A 24933-nucleotide genomic window follows, 5' to 3' on the forward strand; every position below is an offset into this window, starting at 1 on the left:
TTAACAAAGGAAGAGGGTACAGAATGGGAAACAAAGAAATCAAGATCCTCTGTTACGCAGACGACGCAATATTGATAGCCCAAGATGAAGATAGTCTGCAAAGACTGGTCTACAGATTTAATATAAGAGCAAAAGAATTTATTATGATAATCTCATCTCAAAAAACTAAAACAATAGTATTTAGCAAAGAAGCAACCAGATGTAAAATAGAAATTGATGGCATCAGTATGGAACAAGTAATGGAAATAAAATACCTGGGAATTACACTGTCTAGCTATGGAGACCTGGACAACAGAAGTGAGAAATCAAGTACAAAAAGCAAATAGACTGGCAGGATGCCTTAATAACACTATATGGCGAAACAGACACATTGACACTGAGATGAAGTCAAGAATTTATAAAGCCAGTGCATAATGACATAAAATATGCCTCAGAAACTGCTGCCTCAACACTAGTTGCCAGATTGCAACAGATATTCAGCAGATTTCAATTTTATTACCATTTCTAACTTTAGTATTTATAGTAATTTTAGTTTTCTCGTTACTTTACCATTTTATGTTTTCCATGTTTAATTAAATTAATTAATATTATATCGCATGCTTTTTCGCGATTTATTATAAGGACATGGCAACACTGCCAAGTACAAAATTCCCTTCATTTGTAGCTAACTTAATCGAAACGTTGTCTAGACTTTAACCATATTTTGCATAGACTTTACTCGATACATTTTTTGACTGAGTGATGTACACCACCGTGAAAATAGACTATAGAATCAAAGTTGGAGCGCTAGTTTGATAGCAAGTCGTGAGCGTGAGTGAAGTTGACTTCTTAATATTTATACTAAGTGGTATTCCAAATCGGAACGTGAAAGCCCCATTTTAAAAATATACTGATATACTTTCTGAGATACCTGTTTTTAATTTTATAATCCATAAACAAATTCCAACACTTAAATATTTAACAAAGAAAATATTTTTAAGTTTACCTGAACATTTTTGTTTCACCAACACCTAAATGTTTAAAGATATGCACATTCTGTTTTACTTCACCATTATTGGACAGTTTAAGATTCAAATAAATGTATCCAAAACGAAGAGAACTCAAACAACCACTTTACACAGTAACCAAACAATTTAGAGAAACTAATCAACCACTTATTAAGCCATGTGTTAGCACATTTATATTACCCAACATTTATCAATCATGATTTGATGAAAAACGCGGTAAGAAACTCTATAAAAACAACATATGTATGTCAGCCAGTTAAGTTCATGCTTAAATTATCACCAACACCAGCCACCCAACGGAACAGCCGGTCTACAGGGAACTGAAAACGAAACACTTGAATGACTTTATCGTCTAAAATATTACGCGTAGAATCCAGTCCTACAAGGCCAGATATTTGATATTTATAGGAAGGAACGAAAAATATTACTTTCGTAATCAACAACTTATCTGCTGAATGTTGATATTTACGCCCATTTCTTATTTGCAGTAATTTAATAGACAATCTTTTTTAAGTCATCCATAAACATATAATATACCCGGTATTAATAATCAATCATTTTGAATTTACAGGATCTCCTATCGGAAATAACAAATATAAAAAGCAATAAATAAAATGTCATAAAAAAACAATTGTAATTACCCATACTATAATAGATACCCATATAGTTTTCTTCCTTCTGAAATGCTTGTAGAATCCGTTTTGATATTTTTGTTGAATATTTCTCTTGCAAGAAATTCCAATATACTTTTTCTCGGTGCCCTGTATGTATGTATGTATGTATACTCTCTTGCATTGGGTATGTACATAATTCCTTCTTCTTCTTGTAGTGTTTATCCGTTTCGGATGTTGGCGACCATCATAGCAAATTGTATTTTGCAAACTGCGGCTCTGAAAAGATTTGTGGTTGTTGTGTTGAACCACGTACGTAGATTTTTCAGCCAGGAAATTCTTCGCCTTTCTGGTTCTCGTTTTCCTTCTACTATTCCTTGAAGAATCAATTGCAGCAACCCATATCTTTCGCTGTTCCTCGTGACGTTACCGAGGTATTCAATTTTGGCTGTTTTTATTGTGGTTAACAACTCTTTTCCTTTTTGCATTCTTAATAAAACTTCCCGGTTAGTAACGTAACATAATTCCAGTTTGGTTAATTTATATTATTCCATCTTCTTAAGCTACGGCTAGATCATTTAGATTATTCCAGGATACATGAGATGGAGATTCGAAGATTTAAATTATTCCTTTACACTTCTGTAATTGCCGTGTCCCAATAGGTTAGATATTATCACTATATTCACTCTAGGTACCGCTGATCGGAAAAGTTCTACTGAACTACATTTACACCAGTACCTTGAATTTTTCAACCATGGCATTCTGCTACTTTCAATACTCCTTCCTCCACTTATCTTTCCCTATATTATCAATATAAGCATTTCACACCGCTTTCCTTTCAGTATATATCCCAGATATTGTAATTCTCTTATTCTTATTGTTTTAATAGTTCATATTCTTTGACAATCTCCCGTAATACGTCCGTGTTTATTTTCTTCTGCGTCCCTACTAGACATGATAGACATCAACCGAAAATGTCTACATGTTGGGAACACGTCACGAAAAGTCCTCTACTGGAAGTCACACTCACCCAAGTAGAGCAACTCAGAGACACAGCTGGCCAGGCTCCAACATTTGCACTCCCAACCGTACGGGAGATCCTGCAGGGGTACTAAGATATCTTCGACGGTAAGTTAAAACAACCTACTACCCGAGACACGTGTCGATCAAGCGAAGAGACATTAATACGAAGCCATTCAAATGTCCTCCAGCCAAAAAAAAGTCATGTTCGATTAAGTCCAGAAGATGCTAGCAGCGGGTGTCATCCTATCCAGCCGACCACTCTACAATAGCCCCATAGTGATCGTCAAGAAGAAAGATGACACCCCTCGATTCTGTATTGATTATCATAAACTCAACAAGATTACGGTCTTCAACTATCTAAGGTCTTTGTTGCAGATACCTCCAGATTTAACCTCTGTAAAACCTCTAGTAGAATTTGGGAACGTGTACTGAAAAAGCGGCTTATAAGACCTTGGACAAGAAAAAGAAAACTAAAGAACAGGAAAGGATTACGACAATAGAATCAACAAGTAATACACTATGCATTAATAAAAAAGAAACGGGATATCACAAATAGTTGCAAACAAAGACAGACGAAAGAAAACGAAGAAATATACAGAGGCCACAACCGTCGAAATTTTAATTGCTCAGACTCCAATAATTGCATTTTTTTCGATAGCTACTTAAATTGCTGCATTTACTATTTTATAACTGACAGAGCTCTCCTAATTTATTATTTACAACTCTTATATATCGAGTTTACATGTTGGTGGTCCTATGATCTGGTAATAATTCATATTTCTTCCAGTCTTCTGGTTTTCCACTTGTTCATTCAAGCATCAATGCACCCAGGAAACTTGTGAGACTTCTTTTAATTTAGACCGTGCAAGGTTGTCAAGTCCACACGAATATCTTAATACAAAGACACAATATAGTTGAATGTATATTTGTTCTTAAGATTTCAAGATTATTCTACTTTTGTTTTAATTATACATATCAATCATGCAAGTTTTTAACGGAGTAGTATATTTGTGTAGTGTGTGTTACTGCCATGTTACTACACAAAGTCGACTTCATTGTATTTATAAAGAACCGCTTATTACCTCCGAACAACTACGACACTTCCGTAATTGTTCTATTGTACATATAAACATGAAAATTTCTGTAATTTAACCACAAAAAATTGTCATATACGGCCGCATATTCGCCGATCCCACTACGTACAGAATGGGCAAATAAATACGGCCCTGGGATTGGTGATAAATATAGCAAGGGAATATTATGATTTGGCGCCAAATACAATTGGGCTATGCCACAGTAAGTAGTTTCTTGATTTCTAATGGTAATTTGTTTAAAATCTTTCAGTTCTACAATTTTTTACGTAGAATTAAATTGTATGGGTTAGATTTTTTCCAAATATGATATTTTTTTTTTATAAACGGAGCCGTTTGAAGAGAATACCATGTTCATTGTTTATCAAACTGTCTAATACTAACTCGAGACTAATCATGTGTAATGGTAATATGTAAAACTGTTTTTTTTGTTAGTTTGGCCATTTTGTTATAAGGAAAAATATCAAGTTTGGAAAAAATATAGGTGTCTTAACCACTGGATTTTAGGGGAAAACCATTGTTTTTTTTTTGTTAGTTAGTTTTGTTAGTTAAAAAATAAGTGAAACCAACCCCCTTGGTTCCAACAACAAAAAAAAATCAATTTAGCCCAGTTACAACTGAAGCGGACTAGGAAATAGCCCTAGACCACCTACATCAGAGGATTGGTCCATCCCGGCATAACCGAGCAGTATATACGCAGTAGTTAACAACACCTTGAGCACCGAGAGACCCGATCATAAACAAATAAATCGTTAATTTGTAACTTTACAATCAAAATACAATTCGATATTATTTTGTGAACACACGAAACTAAGTTTTTTGTCGGAAAAATCACAATCCAGATGTGCAAAAAATTGTCGCCGTCGATTTGCGAATCCACTGGTGACATCAAATCGCTTAAATTCCTGCTTCCTTGCCGTCTTCACGACGTGACGTTTCATGTTCTATCTCTTGCACGATTAGACACGATATCTACAGATTGTCGATATGATCAAGAAATCAAGATATATTATGATCGTATTTGTGCAGTTATGTATGTCACTGCGTAACTGCAATAATTGTTGATTACTACTTGTGCTTTGTTGCGTGGCGTCATATTATTGTTCTGATTTTTTCCTTTGTTGTTTTGATAGTGTTCAGCGGAAAACTTGCCATTTGTATTTTTATTGTTACACTGTGCAGAGAGGTGCTTGGGACCAAATATACAAGCGTTGATCAATCAGCGACCAAAATAGGGGTACTTCGTCGTTACATTGAAGAAAACCGTGGTCGTATTATAGATGAAGCAATAGATTTTGCCACCAAAAAATGTGAGGACTAAGACATTCCAATCGAAAGACGAATTCGACGTCAAAAAAGAATGGATAGTGAGTTAGCTAGCGATACAGGACTCACACTTCGAGCCGAACTTCAAAAGGTATGTTGGAATGTTTTGACCGATTCAATGTTGAACTCGAAACCAGATCAAAGTCCATTTATGATGTGGCTTTATTGTTCAAGGTTGTACAGACACGCACTTTGCTTTCCGTAAACAGTGAACAGTTGAAATTAGCTGTTTTTAACATTTTGCGACTTTAACCATGAAGAGGTATCAGAATCAGACCTCCTACTAGAAATACCAAGGCTCCGAAGACATTTACAAGCAGCCAATATTACAACCTCTAAATGGTTAGCTGTAGACTTTTTAAAATCCATTGTGGAATGGGATTTCATGGAATTCTTCCCAAACTTAATGATCGCATTAAAATTGTTTATGACAAGTTGTGTATCGGTTGTTTCATGTGAGAGAAGTTTTAGTAAGCTAAAATTAATCAAGAATAACTTGCGAGCAACAATGACGCAAACAAGGCTAAATAACCTCGGTTTAATAACTATCGAACAGGAAGCGACACAAAACATAATTATACAAAAAAATGTGATTTCAAAGTTTGCCGCTATTAAAGCTAGAAAAAAAATATTTTAATTCATTTACATAATTTAAAACAAAAAAAAAATAAACTGTTATAATATACTATTTACTCCAATTTCATGAACTATAATTCTTATCGGATTTTCGTTGATTTTAACAATCTTTATTTTTAGGATTTGGGGTAACACCATCGATTACCACCCAGGTGTCACCCATGCTAGCCACACCAGTGGTAGTATTATAGAATAATTATTACTCGTAATATGTCAAATTATTGATAAATTATAATTAATTAACATGTTTTAATGTACATGCATGAAATTGAGTAATAATAAAAATATTCCCTGAACCTTTAGTAACATTTAAAGTGCGATCTAAATCACCATGTGTGATATTTACATCCGCCAAAGTATAATTCCAAACACCAGGAATCAACATAACGAGTTGAGAACAAACGAGACTGGCATACAAATAGAAATAATTCATACATTCATAAAATACCTAAGCCGCTTAATATGCGTAGGCCGGTTAGCACAACTTCTTCGGGGTTCAAGGATAAGAATTATGTCTGAGGTGATTAGTATCAGATAATAAATTTCTACCACTGCTACATTATCTTAAAATTTAAAATATATAGCTTTCTGGGAACGATTTGGCTATATTTGGAGACAAAAACTTAAAGTAGATACGTAAAGTTCATTGCCGTAAGTTTATATCTTTTTATAATCTTCGTTTTTTAACAAGTTCTATGAGCTAAACAAACTGTAAAAGTAAATTGGTATTTTTTATTTCAAATTAACGGAGAGTATCGAGACTAATTAAAATCTTCTTCTTTCACTGCCATACATGTTTTCAAGCGTCGGCTGAATTGATGCATGTTCACTGCTGGGCAGAACAACTGCTCTACTCTTTGTCCGGTCCAATGTCATGTGTTTCGCAACAATGCGAGCTTTTTACTCTATTTTTTACCCTCAACTTTGCCTTGGATAACATCGATTGCTTTTTATTATATGACCAAAGTACCAAAGTAGCTAACCTTTCTGGTCTTGACAATATTCAGGAGTTTTCGATCTTTGTTTAGCTGTTTGGGGACTTCCTCATTACTCGTATGGTTGGTCCAGCAAATTTTGAGAATTCGTCGGTAACACCACATTTTAAAGTCTTATATTTTATTCATGGCATCAGTTCTAAGCATCCATGACTCACACCAGAAAAGAAGCATGCTCCATATGTAACATTACAGTGTTCGTAATCGTGTTGGAACCGAGAGCGTTTTCTCTTCATCGCATGTATTTTCACTGCTCAACAACTTCCCAAATATCCGTAATGATGCATCCGTTGATTGTGGGATCGGTTGTATATTTATTTTACCTACAGCTAGCTATCCACTTCGTTTTTTTTTTGGTGTTAATATTAATGCTCCATCTGCGACCAGCCTCATGCACTCTTTCCAACAGTATTAGCATGGTTTCTGCGATGATGGCAGTGTCATCGTCGTTTCGTATATTGTTTATAATCTCGTCTATATTTGGATAGACTTTTACGTCGCCTTTTAAGTCGCGACTTTACCTTATTTTTAGAGAATAAGTAGAATTTATAGTGTTGAGATAGAACTAACAAAAAAAACTCGTGTAGAATTTAATATCAAAATTTATGTAAACGTAGAAAATTAGGACGTGACCGAGTTCTGCCAAAAATTGTTTTTGGGACGGAGCAGGGATGTGTATTAACGGATTAAGTACAATGGCATTAAAGGATCAGGCAGGTAGGTAGGTACTTTAGGTACTACAGGTAGGTAGGTAATTTATTCTTTGATTGGTTGATTGTTTATAATTGCAGTAAATATGTATATATCTTTCGGAAAAATATTATTAGTTGTAAGTTGACTATTTTGTAGTAAACTTGTATCATAAAGTGTGCTCAAACAATGTTAAGTGAGAAGGGTAATAAGTTACTTATATACAAGAACTATAAATTTTCGAAGGCAAACAAAAGAAATCGGCAAAATAAGGTGGAAGTGTTGTACCGCTAAATGTTGGACAAGAATATACACCAGTATTGAAGTAGAGGACATTATGACAAGAGGGAGAAAGAGAATCACAATCATTTCTTTAAGAGAAAAGCTGTGAAGGATATCATGGAAAGACCTTCTGAAATCATTCGAGGGGAATTAAAAGCAACTCATTTGGCGGAAGAAATAACAATAGAAGATATACAACCGGTCACAAAAAATATGTATTGTGTTCGGAGGAAAAATATGCCTAGGGTACCGAAAAGTAAAGAAGTGTTTGAGTGCCTCAAGAAATTAAGTTTATATACACAAATATTTTCTTTTGAGTACTGATAAAAGTACAGCAATTGTATTTTTTTCTTGCTTTAGTAACTGACATTTTTTATGTGCAGTGAAAAAAATCTATATGGAGGGCTTTTGAATTTTGTACTCATTTTTTACCAAATGTTCATTATAAACGCATTTAAAAATTGCCATTACGTGCCAGTAGTATTTGCTCTATTGACTTCAGTTTTAAAATTTAATTGTAATTAAAAGTATGCATATAAAACTGACTGAATTGAACCCTACAAAGGTGGTTGTCGAATTCGAATTGGCAGTCCACAACCCCGTAAAAACAATGTGACCCAATGTTAGTGTGACTGGTTGTCGATTTCATTTAAGTCAGGCATGATTCAGGAAAATTCGAACCCTAGGACTTGTTCCAGGGTATACAAATAAAAATTCAAAAGTTGGTGAATATTTAAAAATGTATTTTGGCTTAGTTTTAAATCTTTCTGAAGTACTACATTTTGACGTGACAACGTCTTAAATTAGGTTGTGGCTCGGAGTCATTTAAGAAAAAGTGTAACGCCCGCTCACGTCTGTTACAGTGAGTCACCGAACGAGAGAGAGGCCCGCCGGACCGGCGAATGCCTTGCGTCTCTCTCCCACTCAAACATGATCGGTCCGCTGCGCGCGGCACTAGAGAATTAGGCGCGTTGAATCACTAAAGTTGAAAATCGTTGAAAGTATCGTCAGCTGTGTCTGTAGTGAAAATGTGGAGTGCTTACAGTGTCCTATTTTAGGGGGAACCACCAGTATCAGATATAATTTTAGGAAATTACCTAGGGACCTATATTCTTTTATAATATTGCTATGGATTTATCCATTTAATATTGAGCAATGATTGTAAACATTCTTTATAGTTTAAACTTCAATGAAAATTATTAACTGTGTCTAAAGACATATATGATATGAGGTATTTTACCCAAGAATATTAAGTATAATGAATATACATAAAAACATAATTTTGTTTTCTTACGATTTAACATTTTGTCAGCACATTATCTCAAATTCACACTTAAATCAATATGTTTTTACTATTAGGTCTGTTGAATGTTTGTTCTTTACACAAAATTTAGTTTATACTTCATATTTATTAAAGGCGGTAAAATATACATTACAATTCAGTTGTTTATAAACCACTTTCAAAGCATAAAGAACCTTTTAAGCTTTGTTTATATTATTTTGTGTATATTAATTGAGTTAATTGGAGTAGCCCACTTTGATACAAAAATACAGTCAATTTATGGATATTTCAAGGTGACAATCTAAAAAAAGCTGATTTCCTCCCATGCATTTTATTAGAAACACTTGAAATTTAAAAAAAATTTAAAAATCGTAAGATGTAAGACCTTAATCGTGAGATTTGTCTTCAATTCGTGAGTAGATTCGTCATTTACAACAACTACAACAATAAAGGTAAATAATTGTACACTAATATTTCATTATCGTAAACTATGATTGATTGTTAGATTGACACAAAAGTTGAGAAACTGAGTTTATAGCGGCAATTCCTTGTTCCTATTGTGCAATTTAATAATATTCATATCAATAAATATTCTACCGAGAAAAAGACGTTGTCACGTAAAATCTTCGCCCGTAAAACCGACTTTACAGGCAACCGATTTTTTTTTTAATAATTGTTAATGCCCGACAACCATTCTGGCATTAAAGAATTTTAAAATTACATATTTTTGAATTATATAAACAGTAAAGCTAAATTCCCTCCAATAATGTGAGCATGTAACGCTAATTTTGAAGGTAGGACAACAAATCCATGTAAATCTTTTTGTGTGAAATTTAACAATTCATCGTACAGCAGTATAACAAATATAGTTATTTTTATTCGTATGTTGCTAGAATTACAAATTGAAATGTTAAAATTAGGACAGAAAATTTGTATATTAAAAAAAACGGGATGTGGTACTCCGGGGAAGGGAAGCATAGCTTTCTTGTCGTCTACGCACGGACCGATGCAATTCAATATTGCGTTCGATTTGATTTGATTCGAGACGATTCCATTCCATTCGATTTAATTCAATTTATTATATTATTTTATTTATTTTATATTAATTTATTTATTTTATTTTAGTTTATTATATTTTATTAAGAAATACACATGGGAGTGCGTTTCCTACTCCAGGTAGTATGTGATCGCGCGATCTTTCGTTATATTACGATTCCGTTTATTTTGTTTTTATTTTTTCACACCTCTGCGCGATTCATTGTACTGTAATGCGATCAATGCATTCCGTCCGTAGCCCGCGATAAGAATGCTATGCTTTCAAAAATCTATAAAAAATGTTAGTAATAAAATAAAATTTACTCGTAAAGATACAGCCGACTGCGAGGCAAAAGTAATACCTAGATGGACTTTTGTTAAAAACGTTTCTTTTAAAAATCTGTAATAATGAATAGGTAATAGTTGTTTGTATTTTAAAATAAATTCTTGGAAAATATAGAAACGAATTTTTATAATCCTAATCTCCCTCGATAAAACGCCGTGGTAGAACTCAGCTATGATTTTTCTACCTGATATATTTGTGGCAGAACTCGAACCGACTCTTCTCGTTAATCCAGCACAATTTATCAGTAACATGTCGAATGGTGTATTATTTTTTAGCTATAAGTTTTGACCAACGCTATCAATATCTCTGAATAATTATTGGACATAATTCCTCAAAACATGTAACGTCTAAAATATATCGCTCTACATCTTCCACCTTGTTTGTATTCTTGTAAAATTTAGCCTCATTTTAGAGGCATATTTTTTTAGTTTTAAGAGACCCGTTTTGCTTAATTTGATCAAATATTGACTATATCGTTGCCATTAGACGCTATCCATATTTCATCCATCCGAAGTATATATTCTTCTGACACATGCATCAACAAGATCTATTGTAAAATTGAGAACAACGGGAAAACGGAGAGGAAGACAAGAAGAACTTGGTTAGATCAAGTTAAGAATGCAGTTGAGGAAAAAAGTAAAAGGACACGAAACAAATAAACAAGGATAAGAGAGAGCAACGTCCCCTAGAAAAATGTAGGTTTTTCTGAGTCCTGTTTTGATTCTTGTTTTTGATCTTATGTTAAGCCTACCCATTAAAAATAATAAGAATTTTGCTAATCTAATCAAGACAGCATGCTTATAGTGTTAATATTACGTTTTCGTTACATCGCGTCTAGTAAATATTAGATAAGTGTTACAGGCTTGTATTGTAACGATCCAAAGAACGCATATTTTTTTCTTTAGTCTATTTTAATTCAGAACTCAACAACTTTTATGCGCTCCCTGTACAACGATATTGGGTTCAAAACATTAAAATTGTTTTGATTATCGATTCTTGACAGATGAAACAAGCGTCTTATAGAACCTCTTTTTTGCTTGGTCGGATTGGATCATGCGATTTAAGCTGTGGCGTAATTACAGCGGGGATATTCGAGGTTTTCAACAAAACCGCACCTCGCATCTCATTCTATTTCTGACCACTTAGTTAAATCATATAATGTGCTATATCTGAAATTGTCCATCAGGTGGGTTGTTATAATTTTTCTATAGACTATTCTAGCAGTTTTAGTCTACCAGTTTCTTCTTTCGCTTCTTTACAGAGGGAAAAAATAGAGATCCACCCTTCCAAATATTCTACTGCTCCATTCGTCTTCATGTACTATTACTTGTCCAATATTTTTTTTATCCGTCCTGTAATAAATATAACCAGTTAGGTACTTTTAATTGATGTTCCTTCTGATGGACTTTTTGAACACTGATGTAGACTAAGTAGGACACTAACTAGGACTTAGTACGGTCGAGGCGGTCTTATCCATAATCCACCTTGTTTATTCATAATTGATGATGATTGGAGGCCTTTGACTGGGACTATATCTCTCTTTTCTCCAATTCTAAGAAGCTATAAAAAAGAATTCGGTGGCCGCCTTTTTGGCAAATTGTTAACAATTTTTCTTTGTTTTATTGATTCAATCTTCCGGTTTAACTTTAGTAGCTATCACCTCCTAATTTTTCTTCTCCCCAATTCTTTTGCTATGTGGTAATAAGATTCGCAAGAACCACACCCACATCTCTTCAGACTCTGAGCAACGCGGCCTCGTTTATTTTGTGTGCCTCAAACATTGTCCATCGTTTGTTGTGTTACAGTATTGGTATTAAAAATATATGTAAAACGTTGACCATTTTAGTTTGAGCAACATCATTTTGGTGATAAATGGACGCGAACGGAAAAAAGACGACTCCCAAGACAAACCTGACAACAAAGGATAGCTAAGATCAGACAGATCTGATAGAGGGCGACCACATTCGCTGTAAATCTATAGTATTGTATCGTTATAATATTTACATTGTAGTCTTATAACTTTGTCCACAAAACTGTTTTTTAGATCTGCAAAGTTATCTTCAAGAACAAAGAACATAGATGTATTTGAGATGTACTGCTGGAGACGAATGCTGAGAATACCATGGGTGGCCCGAAGAACAAATGAATCCATACTGAACCAGCTAAACATAAAGAAAAGACTAAGAACACAAATATCAGAACAAATAATAAGCTATTTTGGACATGTCCTTCGAAGAAATGGTCTTGAAAAACTTACCATCCAGGGAAAAGTAGAAGGCAAAAGAAATAGAGGTAGATCTCCCACACGATACACGGACCATATTGTTGCTACCATTGGCGCTCCATTGGTAGGAGGAGGAGGAGGAGGTGGAGGAACATTGGGAAATTTAGCTAATAACTTCAGGATATCACGATACCTGCATCAGGTTAACGACTAAGAAGAAGAAAGTTATCTTCATCACTATTTTTATCAAACGTATAAAATAAGAGTGTCTAAATTAGAAACATTTTGGTTTTCTTCTATTTAGAATTTTAAGGAAGAATAATAGCGTTATAGTTTGTGTTGTAAAAGTAACATTAAATGCATTTCATGACTTTAAGAGTATTTAAAGACCACAACGAAAGAACTTGATAAGTCAAATTTTTGACATTTTTAAGGTTAACACAATACAGAGTAATAACTTGATAAGTCAAAAGATATAAATGTTTGAAAATCCCTGTAGAGAACTTGACATGTCTTGCAAACAGGGGAAAACGTTGATAAGTTCAGGTAATCCTAGTAGTTGGCAACAATGCCATGCGACATGGAAAACTGAAATTATATTGTAAATTTTTTTATGACAATGTTTCATTTGATACTTTTTGCGTTAAAAATATATTTACTCTATTTTTGGCAAAAATACACAGCCAATGATTTTATAGGGCAATAATGTAATAAGTCCTTCTATACAGAAACAAAACCAAAAATGTGACTTGTCAAGTTATTTTCCTATTCTTTCCTAGTCCTCATTTATTATATTGTGGCACAGGTGACCTAACTTGTAATGTATAAATTAGAAAAATATGAAAAAACACATAAAGGCGCCATTAATTATTTATTATAATAATATTGTTAGCAAACCATGATTAGTTCTGCTGCCGTTCTTCACAAAGTGTCAGTATTGTATTATCGTTACTATATATCAGCAAATATAAATCAAAAATTTGTTCCAGCTAGTGCTTAGTTTCAAAAGTTTGATTCTACCCCGAAAAATTATCGACATTTGTCACAGACTTGTGCAAGCCTGCCGAAGAGGCAGCTGCAAAGGGGCAGAGCTCTCGATGCACTCCCCCTCTATCCGATTAGAGTAGTACAGCCAACGCGGTGAGTGCAACAATGAGAGGGTAAATGTCATGCACTTTGTGTTCCGATCGTGGAAATAATTATTATTTTATGCATATTGGCTAGAGTAATCCTTAATTTGCATTCCCAGTTTCTCATTGAACTGGCTAGTTCATTATCAAAGGTATTGTGCGAATTTACAAAGGGTAAACTCGAAGTGATGCTTGGTTTGAATTTATTATTAATCCTATACGTAATACAAAGTGTAGTGTAGTAAATGTTTCATCATTCTATAGAATTACAGTGTCTTAAAGTTGTTCTAATCAATAAGTCCTTGCGCATTAATAAATTTTACTATGTCTTCCTATGCGGTCATATTTCTTATTTCATGGTTCATTAGTCTTCTATATTCTCCTTGTTCTGTCTTTATTGGGCCGTGTATTCTAATAATGTTCCTTTCAATAATTCTTAGTTTTTCTTCATTTTTTTTTTCGTAAGACACATTACTTCCGCTCCGTATGGACACCGGTCTAATTTCTTCTTTATATATTTTTGTCTTTGTTTTTTTTTTCGCTCAGGTTTTTGTCTTTTAGTGGGTGATATTTCCAAAACACCCCGTTCCCCGCTTTAATTCCTTCCATTTTCGCCCTCCATTAACACCCCCAAGTATTTAAAGTAATTGACCTTCAGTTTTCACCTATTATTTCTGTTGGTGTCTCTTGTACTTATTATGTATTTTGTTTTATTCTGATTATCAACGTTAGGACTGTTTTTTTTTAGTTCTCAATGCTAGAGCTATCAATGCTAGATCGTCCGCGTATCCTATGCTTTGTGTTGAACTTTGAATATTGTCATTTTTTTCAGCGCTGGGTTTCTGATTAATTCTTCTAGTAAGATATTAAATAATGCTGTTGGCAGACTATCTCTTTATCTTACGCCACGTTTTATATTGATGTCATTTGTATCTCCTTCGGTTGTTTTAACTCTTGCTGATGAGTCATTCACTGTCATCCTAGTCAGTTATATTAACTTTGCTGGTATTTCCATCCTTTTCATTTCTTTTAATAACTGTTGTCTGTATATGCTGTCGAATGCCTGTTGGAAGTCGATAAGCAATATGTGTAAGTTCTATGTCATGTTCGTAGCTTTTTTCGATAGTTTGTGTTAGTACGTATATCCACAAATGATTAAATTTTCTTTTTCACTCCTACATTTTTCAATAAATTCACACATTGATTTGGTGAGAGTAAAAGAAATGTTTGGTTTATAGATGACAAGAAGGTGCATAACAACTTCATTAGGAAAGATAATTTTAAATGGACTACAGTACTTATCTTAGATTTTTTAAAGAAGACATTATGAAATTAAACACATACTCCTAGTTTCCTAAAATTCGCATTATTCTGAGCCTTCTTTCCGTAGAACTCTTCTTGAAGCAATCATTTTTTTCGCCAAACTTTACGCAATATTGTCTTTTTTCGGATATATGGAGATTAGTTTTCTACAGAACTTTTCGATAAAATTGATACGAACGATTGATAATAATTTTTTATTACTAGCTGATTCTTTAGCCATTTCATGAAAATGTTTGGTAATATTTTTTGTTAAATGATTGGCACATTCGATTTTTCTTATTTTACGGCAATAAGGAATCTTTTCAATAATTTTTGAGTGGACGCTGGAATCACCATTACCAATGAAGGTTGCATATTGAAGGTTGTGAATGCTTTCACTTTTTAAAAAACCTTCAATAAGTATATCAGCCTCCATTGCTGGTGATGATCCAGTCCAATTTTTGTAATATGACTAGGTTTCATAGATTTTTTTCGTTCATTAATTGCTCATATACCACAATACACTGCGAATTTCTATAAAAAGTAGTTTTTTTTGTATGAACTCCAATAATGCACGCTATGCCGGATTTTGACGTGTATTTATGTCCATACGAACGGTGACTCCATCCATCAACAACCATTGCACGTTCACCAATTCCTCCTGGTGTCACGTTTTGGATTTCTAAAGCTTTCTGGTATTCTTCCTGCGCTGCTACTTGAATTGCATCAGTTAAACATTGCTGCCACGTTTCTCCTAGTTCTTGCTGGTATTTATAAATGTGTGAAGACTCATTGGCGGAACATCCAACACTGATAAACATTCCTCTACTGAATGATGTCCTTTTCCAATATCCAATGTATCCCACGTCGCTAGAAGATTCACATTGTGTTTATCCCTGTTCGTATGAATCGATTTTTTCATTCCACATGCAGCACACTTGAAAGCGACTTCTTTGCAAATGCCAAGTACCCAGTTTTTTTACATGGCATTCATGACTCTATGATATCGACTATTCTTCTTCCAGAAAGATTATTTAGTTTATTATCGTAAGCACCCGGTACTCGCACTACTTCAATTTCCATATCTTTTGTATTGGAATATGTTAGGATTGTCTGACCACTGAATGATGCAACGGATTCTCTGAAAAATGTGTAGAATATAAAACTAAAACAATCTAAAAAAAAAAGCTTGAAAATGAAAGCATGAAGTTTGCTCAAAATTTGTCAAAATACTTCTAGTGATCACATATACTTTCTCAATTTTTTTCAAATTTTTTGAATGTGTAGTTTATTTTTTGGGGGGTGCAAATCAACCTTAAGTTAGATTACCTAGGTCACATAATGAGAAATCAACAGTAATGAATTTTTCCGTTCAAATTAAGCTGCAGAAAAATTTAATTTCTGGAATTTCCTGGCTCTAAAATTTTAGCAAATTGTGTTCGCTGACTACCACTTGATTATTTAGAGATCAGCAGTAAATAAAGTTAAAATAGCCATGTTTGTGGTCAACAGACATGGCAGATAGGCACCTTAAGAAGAAGATACATTTGATATCACATAACAATATAAATATATTGTCTTAATTCAGTTTAGATAACACGTAAGTAGCCTTTTTATCTATTAACTATTCTATATAAATATACCTAGGTAGTTAAGGGGACAGACAGGATTCTTTCTTCCTTGACGTGAACGAGATCCGTATTGGAATACCACCGGTGTGAAAATGTTAGAATTTAAATCATTTCTGAATAACACATAAATCTTAATCATAATATAATATATCGAATCTTTTAAGATAGCTAAATAGATACCTATTGTTAGAAAAAAATTCATCAAATACTATTCTGCTAATTAAACTTAGGAAACAATAATTTATTATGGCCCTTGTCAAATCTTAATGTATCAAACTAATCCCTGCTAATAAATTTTCATATCCATTTGAAATAACATCCTTATACAACTTAATCAACAACTTCTGCAGCACGTGCCTCTCTCTGACGACCTACGACTGTTCGATAAGATCGAGGCATTTCTCGCATTCTATTATCGCAAAATATCTTGGATACCTATCCGGTATCAGGTGCACCTTTCGCAAGCGTTCATTAATCCCGAGATCTAACAGTACTACTAGTTCAACGTCCAGACCGGGGTAGGAAAAAAACGAAAGAATAATAGACGGCTCCCACATCCCTCGCAAAGACAGGTGCTCCTTAATATCGAACTGCATATGTCGTGAGTATAGTAAAATAAGTAGTTTCCTACACGTGCTGTGAATTAGACAAGGACGTTGCCGAAAGGGTACAAAAGGGATATTTTTATATATAGACGAATAAGTTAATGGTGTTTTGATAAGGGTTGATTTGAGATATTTGACCAGTTTCTGCTAATGACAAGTATACAGAAACTAAATAAATTACTTATTTAACCCATACCTTTTTGATGCATGAAAACTGAAGATCCACTTTTCCATTTTTTTGGAATTCCACTTCGGAGATCAAAGCTTGAAACTAAAATCATGGTTAATTCCCACAAGGAAATAGTTTCAGAACCAAACTAAGCATTTCAATTCAATAATATTTAAAACAACAAACACATTGAGATAGGAGATTGCGTTAAATCTAACAACCCGCGTTAAAGACATAAAGAGCCATTGGGATTTAATAAGTAAAAAAAAGAGCTAGTTACACACATATAAATATGAATTCATGCAGTTTCTACTCATCTTTAATTACAAAATAGAAATTAATCCTTTCTGGAAAATATAACTACCTACGGTCATACACCTTCCTTATTCGAAAATAATTATCCTTCCTTGTTTAGATAGACGCTACTTTTTAATACCGTCCCCAACAAGTTCCTTGACACGACAGTTGTTGGCACTAGAACGTTTATACAAGACTTAACTTTTACAGCTACCGACATAGACGGACGAAAGATAAAAGAATTTTTGACCTATATATAACCCATATACTTTTTGTTTTATAAGAAATCTTAAACCCATGATTTACACAAGAAAAAACATTTTTTTCCAACACAAATTTATATACAGTACAAAATCTTCATAAACTATTTTTTAGACTATCTTTTGTCTATCATATTAAACTTGTTAAGCAATAATTAAGTCAACCAAAAATTCATAATTACTGGTTTATTAACCAGTAAACATTAAAATATATTTGTTAAATATAAAAGTCACATGAACCAATTTCATTGTTTTCTTCAATCAGAGTCATTTACACTTTCACTAGCTGCTGAAAAACATTTTTTTCTTCTTCATGTGTCAATTCTTCTCTATCTTGTGCTAATCAATTGTGCTGGCTTCCCTGCTGTCAAATCATTGGCGAAAATTCCGCAGCCAAGAAAACTTCTTTCATTCGATGCCTCATGTTCCACCAATCAACGATCACCTACAGAAAACCATACTTACCGTTTTTAGAGATATGACCAAAATAAGCCGCTTTTCTTTGCTTAACAGTTGTCAATATTTCCTTATCTTTATTCATTCTTTCTAACACTGGATCAATTTAGACTCTCCCGATCCATGGTATTTTTAATAATGACCGGTACAACCACATCTCAAAAGAATAATCTAGACGTGATATGGATCTTGCCTTTAACGTCCATTCCTCAAGTACGTACAGAAGTGTAGACAGTACGTAGGGTGTAATGGCACTCCATCGAGTAGTTAGACTCAGGTCTCTATTGCAAAATAGTGCTTTCATTTTGAAGAACGTACTGCTGGCTATTTTGCTTCTAATTTTGACTTCATCATCAGATTCCCATTCATCGTTTAGCAAGCATCCCAAGTATATAAATCTCTTTAATCTTTCTATGTCCTGATTTACTATCTCTACTCTCGACATTCTGTTTATCACTATTGCTGATGATCATTAATTTTTTTTGTTTATATTTATTTTAAGAGCATATTTTTGACTGTTATTGACTTTGTTTATTATTAGGAACTGTAACTCTCCATTGTCAAAGAGAGGCGTCTCGTCGGCATATCGGATATTAAATGTTTTCCATTTATCTGCATTCCTATTTCTATATCTTCTAAGGCCTCCTGGAAAATGGATTCAGAATGTAAATTGAAAAAGAAGTGACGGCAGTATAAGTCTGATTTCTTTGAGAATTTGAATATCCGATTTTTTCATATTTCCTACTTTTTTGTGAGGTGACTGATTCCAATACAAGTTCTTGATAATCATCACGTCTTTATCATCTAACCCAATTTGTTTGAGCAGTTTGTCGTGCTTCACCTTATCGAATGCCTTCTCATGATGGAACATATCGATGAAACACATTAATAAGCTCCTTTTCAGTTTATTTGTATAACATTTTACATATTCTTACATAATCGTTCGCAATTTCTGTTCACGATGTCTGTTATTTGCTTCTTTGAGCCAATGGTCCCTTCATGTCTCTTGGATACCACAATGTAATTCTAGTGAACCACTTATGGTTCACTGCCATTTTAGATATTTGACTACCGTTTCGTAGGTTTCAGTTTGAACTATTCTATTGCAATCTATTTTAGGTATTCCTAATGTTACATGTCCAAACGTGAACATTAAAGCAAGATGACACCAAAAGACTAAACGCGTTCGAAATGTGGATGTATCGACGGTTGTTACGAATAAGTTAAGATGTATTAAACAGGATGAACACATACCACAATTAGTAGTCTCCGTTAAAATTAGGAAAACGTCATAACTTGTGCATCTAATGGAACAGAGAGTTTGAAGAACTTCAATTCATATTAGAACGAAAAATCGAAGAACAAAGAAGCATAGGGAGAATCAAAAAATCATAGCTACGTAACATACGGAGAATGTATCCATACAACAGGAAACCAATTAATTCATCATCAATGTCAGGCCAGACTGTAACTTACCATATTGATCGCCAATCTCAATCGAGAGGGCACTTAAAAGGAACATTGACCGTTGACCTTTGCGTAATTTGTCGTTTCGTTATTTTTTTTGTTGTTCAGATTTCTTAGCCACCTGTTATAATTGGTAGTAGGCATTAATCGAATACTCTTTTCTTCGGATATATTGCCATTCTAGAGTTTCTGTTAAATGCTACGTACGTTAGTTTCATCCTTCTATTAGTTTCTGACTAGTTTCCTCCTTTAATTTTCCCAGGTAGACATCTTCGTTTACTGTGTCAAGGCTGGCGTGTATTATTCGACATCGGCACTCACTAAACGGTCATAGATATTGCAGGAAATAGATCCCTGAAGAAATGTGAAAAAAAAAACGAGAGGAACGATGTAAAAAATACGGGCCTAACGCAGTGACGATCAATAAAGATCGTTTAAAATAAAGATCAAAATGGGGAATATATGGATCCAAGAACTCATCCTTTCATATTTAGTTCATACTTATTTTAACAATATATTTTTTACAAGCATGGTGAAATATGAAGAAGACGATAATAACGTTTGTGAACGTAGAAACATCACCGGAAGTCAATAAAACTCGATAAAAAATTCGAAAATATGTAATAATTTATTTTACAAAATGTTTTCAAATCAAATAAAATAGTTTCAAGGATTCGAATCATTGTAAAGGTGGTAGTGATATTGACAGACAGCTGAAACATAAATATAGCTATGACGCAATAAGCGAGATGGTTTTCTTTATTCGTTATATTCTTTAATTACCTTAATTAATTAAAAGTCTTGTTAATAAAATTTTTTTAATAAATTGTTTCAATTACTGACAATGCAATTTAGGAATATTTTTTGCTTAAATACCGCCCCTATGTATGGTTGTTCATGAATCATGTAGGGAATCAATATTGCATTTGCATTTATTATTATATAATAATTTATATATGTATATGTGTATATATATATATATATATATATATATATATATATATATATATATATATATATATATATATGAACTGACAAACTGAACGCAGCTAAAACTTGGTGACATTTACACTATAAATACTCCAAAACATTCCAATCTAGTTTGAGCCAATCCGATAGAGTTGACAGACAAAGAGAACCATATTGCTGTCATTGTTCTTCATAAGAAAAAGCTCGTATTTTTGAATTACTAAAACCGTAAAATATTACAAGTCAAAGTCAAAAATTAACAAAAGTACTGCGGGAAAATACAAAATTATTCTCGGGAAATGGATATTGCACGGAAAGCCATGAGTTACATTATCAAACAAGAATTGAGACTTAAGGTTATCAATTTTCAATCGATAAACAACACCTTAGCGTTGTATTAAAACAAAATAGGAAAAAAAATCAAGACGCCTGTTGTCGTTGTATGGTAAAGCGGTGTACAAAGAAATCCTCTTGTCCGCGAACTGGTACCAAGGATCAAATAAGAACATTTTCCTGTCCCAGTGATGGTTTGGTAGGGAATGTCCTATGACGGTATTACTTCTTTACATTTTTGTGAAAAGGGCGTTAAACCAGCAGCCAGAAATTATCAGCGGGGCATTTTAACCAATGTAGTGGAGCTTCTAAACCACACGTATTCCAAAATAGACCATGGATATCCCAACAAGACACTGCACCTGCGCATAAGGCGAAAACAACTTACAGTGGTTTGAAAATCATATACCCGAATTTATCAGTAGTGAATATTGGACGTCAGCCAGCCCAGACTTTAATCTACTCTACTACTAATGGTTATTTTAAGAGGGCATGGACTGTATAAGATGTAACCATAATCAAGAGTCATTGAAACAGGCTCTGGTAGAAGTTGTGGACAATGTGCCTATGGAAGTCGTCCGTACAGCGATCGATGAATGGCGGAACAGACTTCTGCGCTGTAGTTAGGCAAATGGTGGTCATTTTGAATAATTTTTTGTAGCTTCTGGTTCATTATAATATTAGTAATCATTTTTTGAAATCAACTCAGTAGTATAAATTTTTTATTTTAATACCTTGTATCAATATTTATGGCAAGACTAAAATATAGGTATATAATCGAACCCCTTTTCCAATTGGTCACGCCACAACTTCAGAACGATTTTACGGATTTCATTCATCTTTTTTTTCAAGTTTTCTAGAACTGTGCAGAAATTTGAAAAAATTCAGAAAACTTAGTTGTTATTTAAATTTTTTGTTTAATAATTGGCATGATGCAAATGTTTTACCAGCTAAATTGGTCGGTCGAATTTACTGAGAGCTGACCACAATCAAATCTCAAGCTATAATACTTCGGGCACATTATGTGAAATGAATCCAGATATGCCCTCCTACAAGCCATCCTGCAAGGAAAAATATTTGGAAAGCGGGATCCAGGAAGAAGAAAATCCTGATTAAAAACTTCGGAACCTGGTTCAACACAACATCTGTGCAGCTTTTATAGCCCATTTACTGAGTGGTACGCTTGGTACAGATAGATGATAAAAATGTATATCGGAGTGAAATTATCAGCATCCCTTTGGCACATATTAACCTCTCATTCATTTAATTGCTAAAAAAATAAAAAGTTGTATACAGTTGAAGTTTTAATGTTACATTATTTATCAAAATACCATGACCCAATTTTTTATATCTAAATTGCTTCATAGATATGAACGAATAGAATGTTTTAACAAATTCATTTTTATTAATAGTTGCCAATTCCCATTAATGGCATAAACAATATTAAGTTCAAATGATGCGAGAAAGATAGATGTAGTTATCTACACTGTTGCACAAGTGACAACATTTTTTCAGACTATTATAGTTGAACCCTATTAAACGATTTATTATATTTTTAAGAAGAAAAGTAAAAAAAAGTAAAAGCGTAAAAATGTACACTTTGTCAAAAATAAGAATGAATTTGAAAACCATACAATTGGCACCGCCCACTTATGCGCACCAAAATTACCGGAAATTATTAGTAGAAGTAAACTCGACCTGCAAACTACATATAAAAAATGACTATTATAGCCGAGTCTCAGCGTGTACCAACTTTTTCTCTCCGAATACTGTCTGTGTCTGCTGTCTGCGTCGACGGGCAAAATTTCGAAAGTCCTGAAAGAATATCTTGTATTGCTGTAGACTGAATACTTTTTTCAAAGGTGATATATTCTTAGTAGTAATATTTCATCGTGCAGGAACCAGTGACCTATTAAAACTAATCCAAAAAATAATAGAACAGAACAGAATTCCTCAAGAATGGAGATCAAGCATCCTAATACCTCTCTTCAAAAATGCAGACAAATCGGACCCGGGAAAATTACAGAGGAATTAATTTATTAAACACAACACTAAACTTAACAACCAAAATGATAACAAATAAACTGAATGAAATTATAACACTAGCAAAAGAACAACAAGGTTATAGGTCGGGAAGATCATGACCAACGTTATATTTATAATGAGGCAAGTGCATTAGAATACAACAAACCGGCATATCTAGCACTTGACCGGGTCAACTTAAAGGAAGTTATCCACTTAGTACACGTAAGAGAGATAACTCTAGCAATAATCAAAAGAATCGATAAATTCTACCAAAACAACACAATAAAAGTAAAACTAGAAGAACAACTAACCAACCCTATTTAAGCTGGCAATGGGATAAGACAGGGAGATTCCCTGAGTCCTCTATTGTTCAACCTGATTATGGATGAAATAATAAAAAAAGTAAGAACTAAAAAAGGATACCAGAGAAAAATATCGGGAAAGAAATGAAAGGCAGAATTTACAAAACAGTCATCAGATTAATAATGACATACGCGGCGGAAACACGACCTGGCACAGAGAGGACAAAAAGGATGTTAGGAAAAATTGATGATAAGCCACTATGGGACAGAGCTAGAAGTACAGATATACCACGTAGATGCAATGTGGAGAAAATCAAGAACTGGGTAAGAAATAGAAGAGTAGAATAGAACGATCATATAAGCCGAATGACAACAAATAGAGTAGTAAAGAAGGCAAGAGACGGTTCCCCAATAGGAAGACGATCAGTCGGAAAACCTCGAAAACGATGGAACAACTTACTGGAGGCACACTGAAAAACAGACCGAGTCATGTCTACATAAAAAGAAGAAGGAAACAGTGGAGAAGGGTAGTGTCTATGTGATATTCTCCTTAAAATATCATTAATGGCAGCAAATGCTTTTTAAGGCAGGGTTTACTCGACAATATGTATGCATAATAATGTTTGGGGATAGTATATTTTTCATTCTAGTTTTTTTGCCTCCTTTGATCCTGCGCTTTAATAAATAACTATTTTTCAAAGTATATGAGAAAACCAATATGTGACTATTTTACTTCGATACTGTTGATCATTTTGTATTTAAAATGAATCTGCTAGTCGCGGTAAATTTTTAGTCTTCACACCATTTTTTTTTCTCTCGTTCTTTGTTTATAAATTTTGAATTTGTTACTAGTTTGTTGACAACACTATCGAAACGAGTTATCCACAGCAACAAATAAATAAGTCAAAGAAGCTATTAAAAATACAAATACATTACTTTTTTAAAAGGCACCAAAAAAATTGTTTTAAGTGTAACCTACGGAAGACAAATTTAAGCAAATAAAAAGAACATGGATGCAAGATATTGGAGACTTGCATATCACGTGCATAAAGGAGAAGATAGAATAGAATAGAAATATGCTCTATTGTCACTGAAAATTGTACAATTTTATCGACAAAGTTTACAAAATTACATAATAACACCTTACGAACTATTAAGTTTTAAGTTGCTGCATGTGATACCCAAATATATATAAAAATACTTTAGTTGCTTGTACCTAAACGTGCTGTAATTTCTTAGTTATTCGTTAAGAAACTCTTCCACTGAATAATATAGTCTTTCAGATAGATATGCTTTTGTCAATTTACGGAACTTAAGGAAAGAAGTTGTAGATTTAAATTGCAAAGGAAGATGGTTGTATAAGTTTTTTGCCGAATATAATATAGATTTCTTTACTAACTCAGCGTACGGGATCGGTAATTACACTCAAAGGTTGGATT

General features: G+C 33.6%; 1 protein-coding gene across 5 annotated transcripts in view; it reads right to left on the bottom strand.

Annotated features, from left to right (window-relative positions):
• Positions 1–24933, bottom strand: part of Myb (proto-oncogene like protein Myb) — a 136390-nt gene that overhangs the window by 73615 nt on the left and 37842 nt on the right. The window contains exon 1 of one of the 5 annotated variants that reach the window (XM_072522532.1): positions 986–1329. The exons of the other annotated variants lie outside the window; for them this stretch is intronic. Within the exon in view, the coding sequence (XP_072378633.1) occupies positions 986–993 (8 nt within the window). The 5' untranslated portion in view covers positions 994–1329. Of the gene's footprint in view, positions 1–985; positions 1330–24933 lie in introns of those variants that run through there. 5 annotated transcript variants of the gene reach the window in all.

Source organism: Diabrotica undecimpunctata, chromosome 2 (assembly GCF_040954645.1).
Source record: "Diabrotica undecimpunctata isolate CICGRU chromosome 2, icDiaUnde3, whole genome shotgun sequence".
NCBI lineage: Eukaryota > Metazoa > Arthropoda > Insecta > Coleoptera > Chrysomelidae > Diabrotica > Diabrotica undecimpunctata.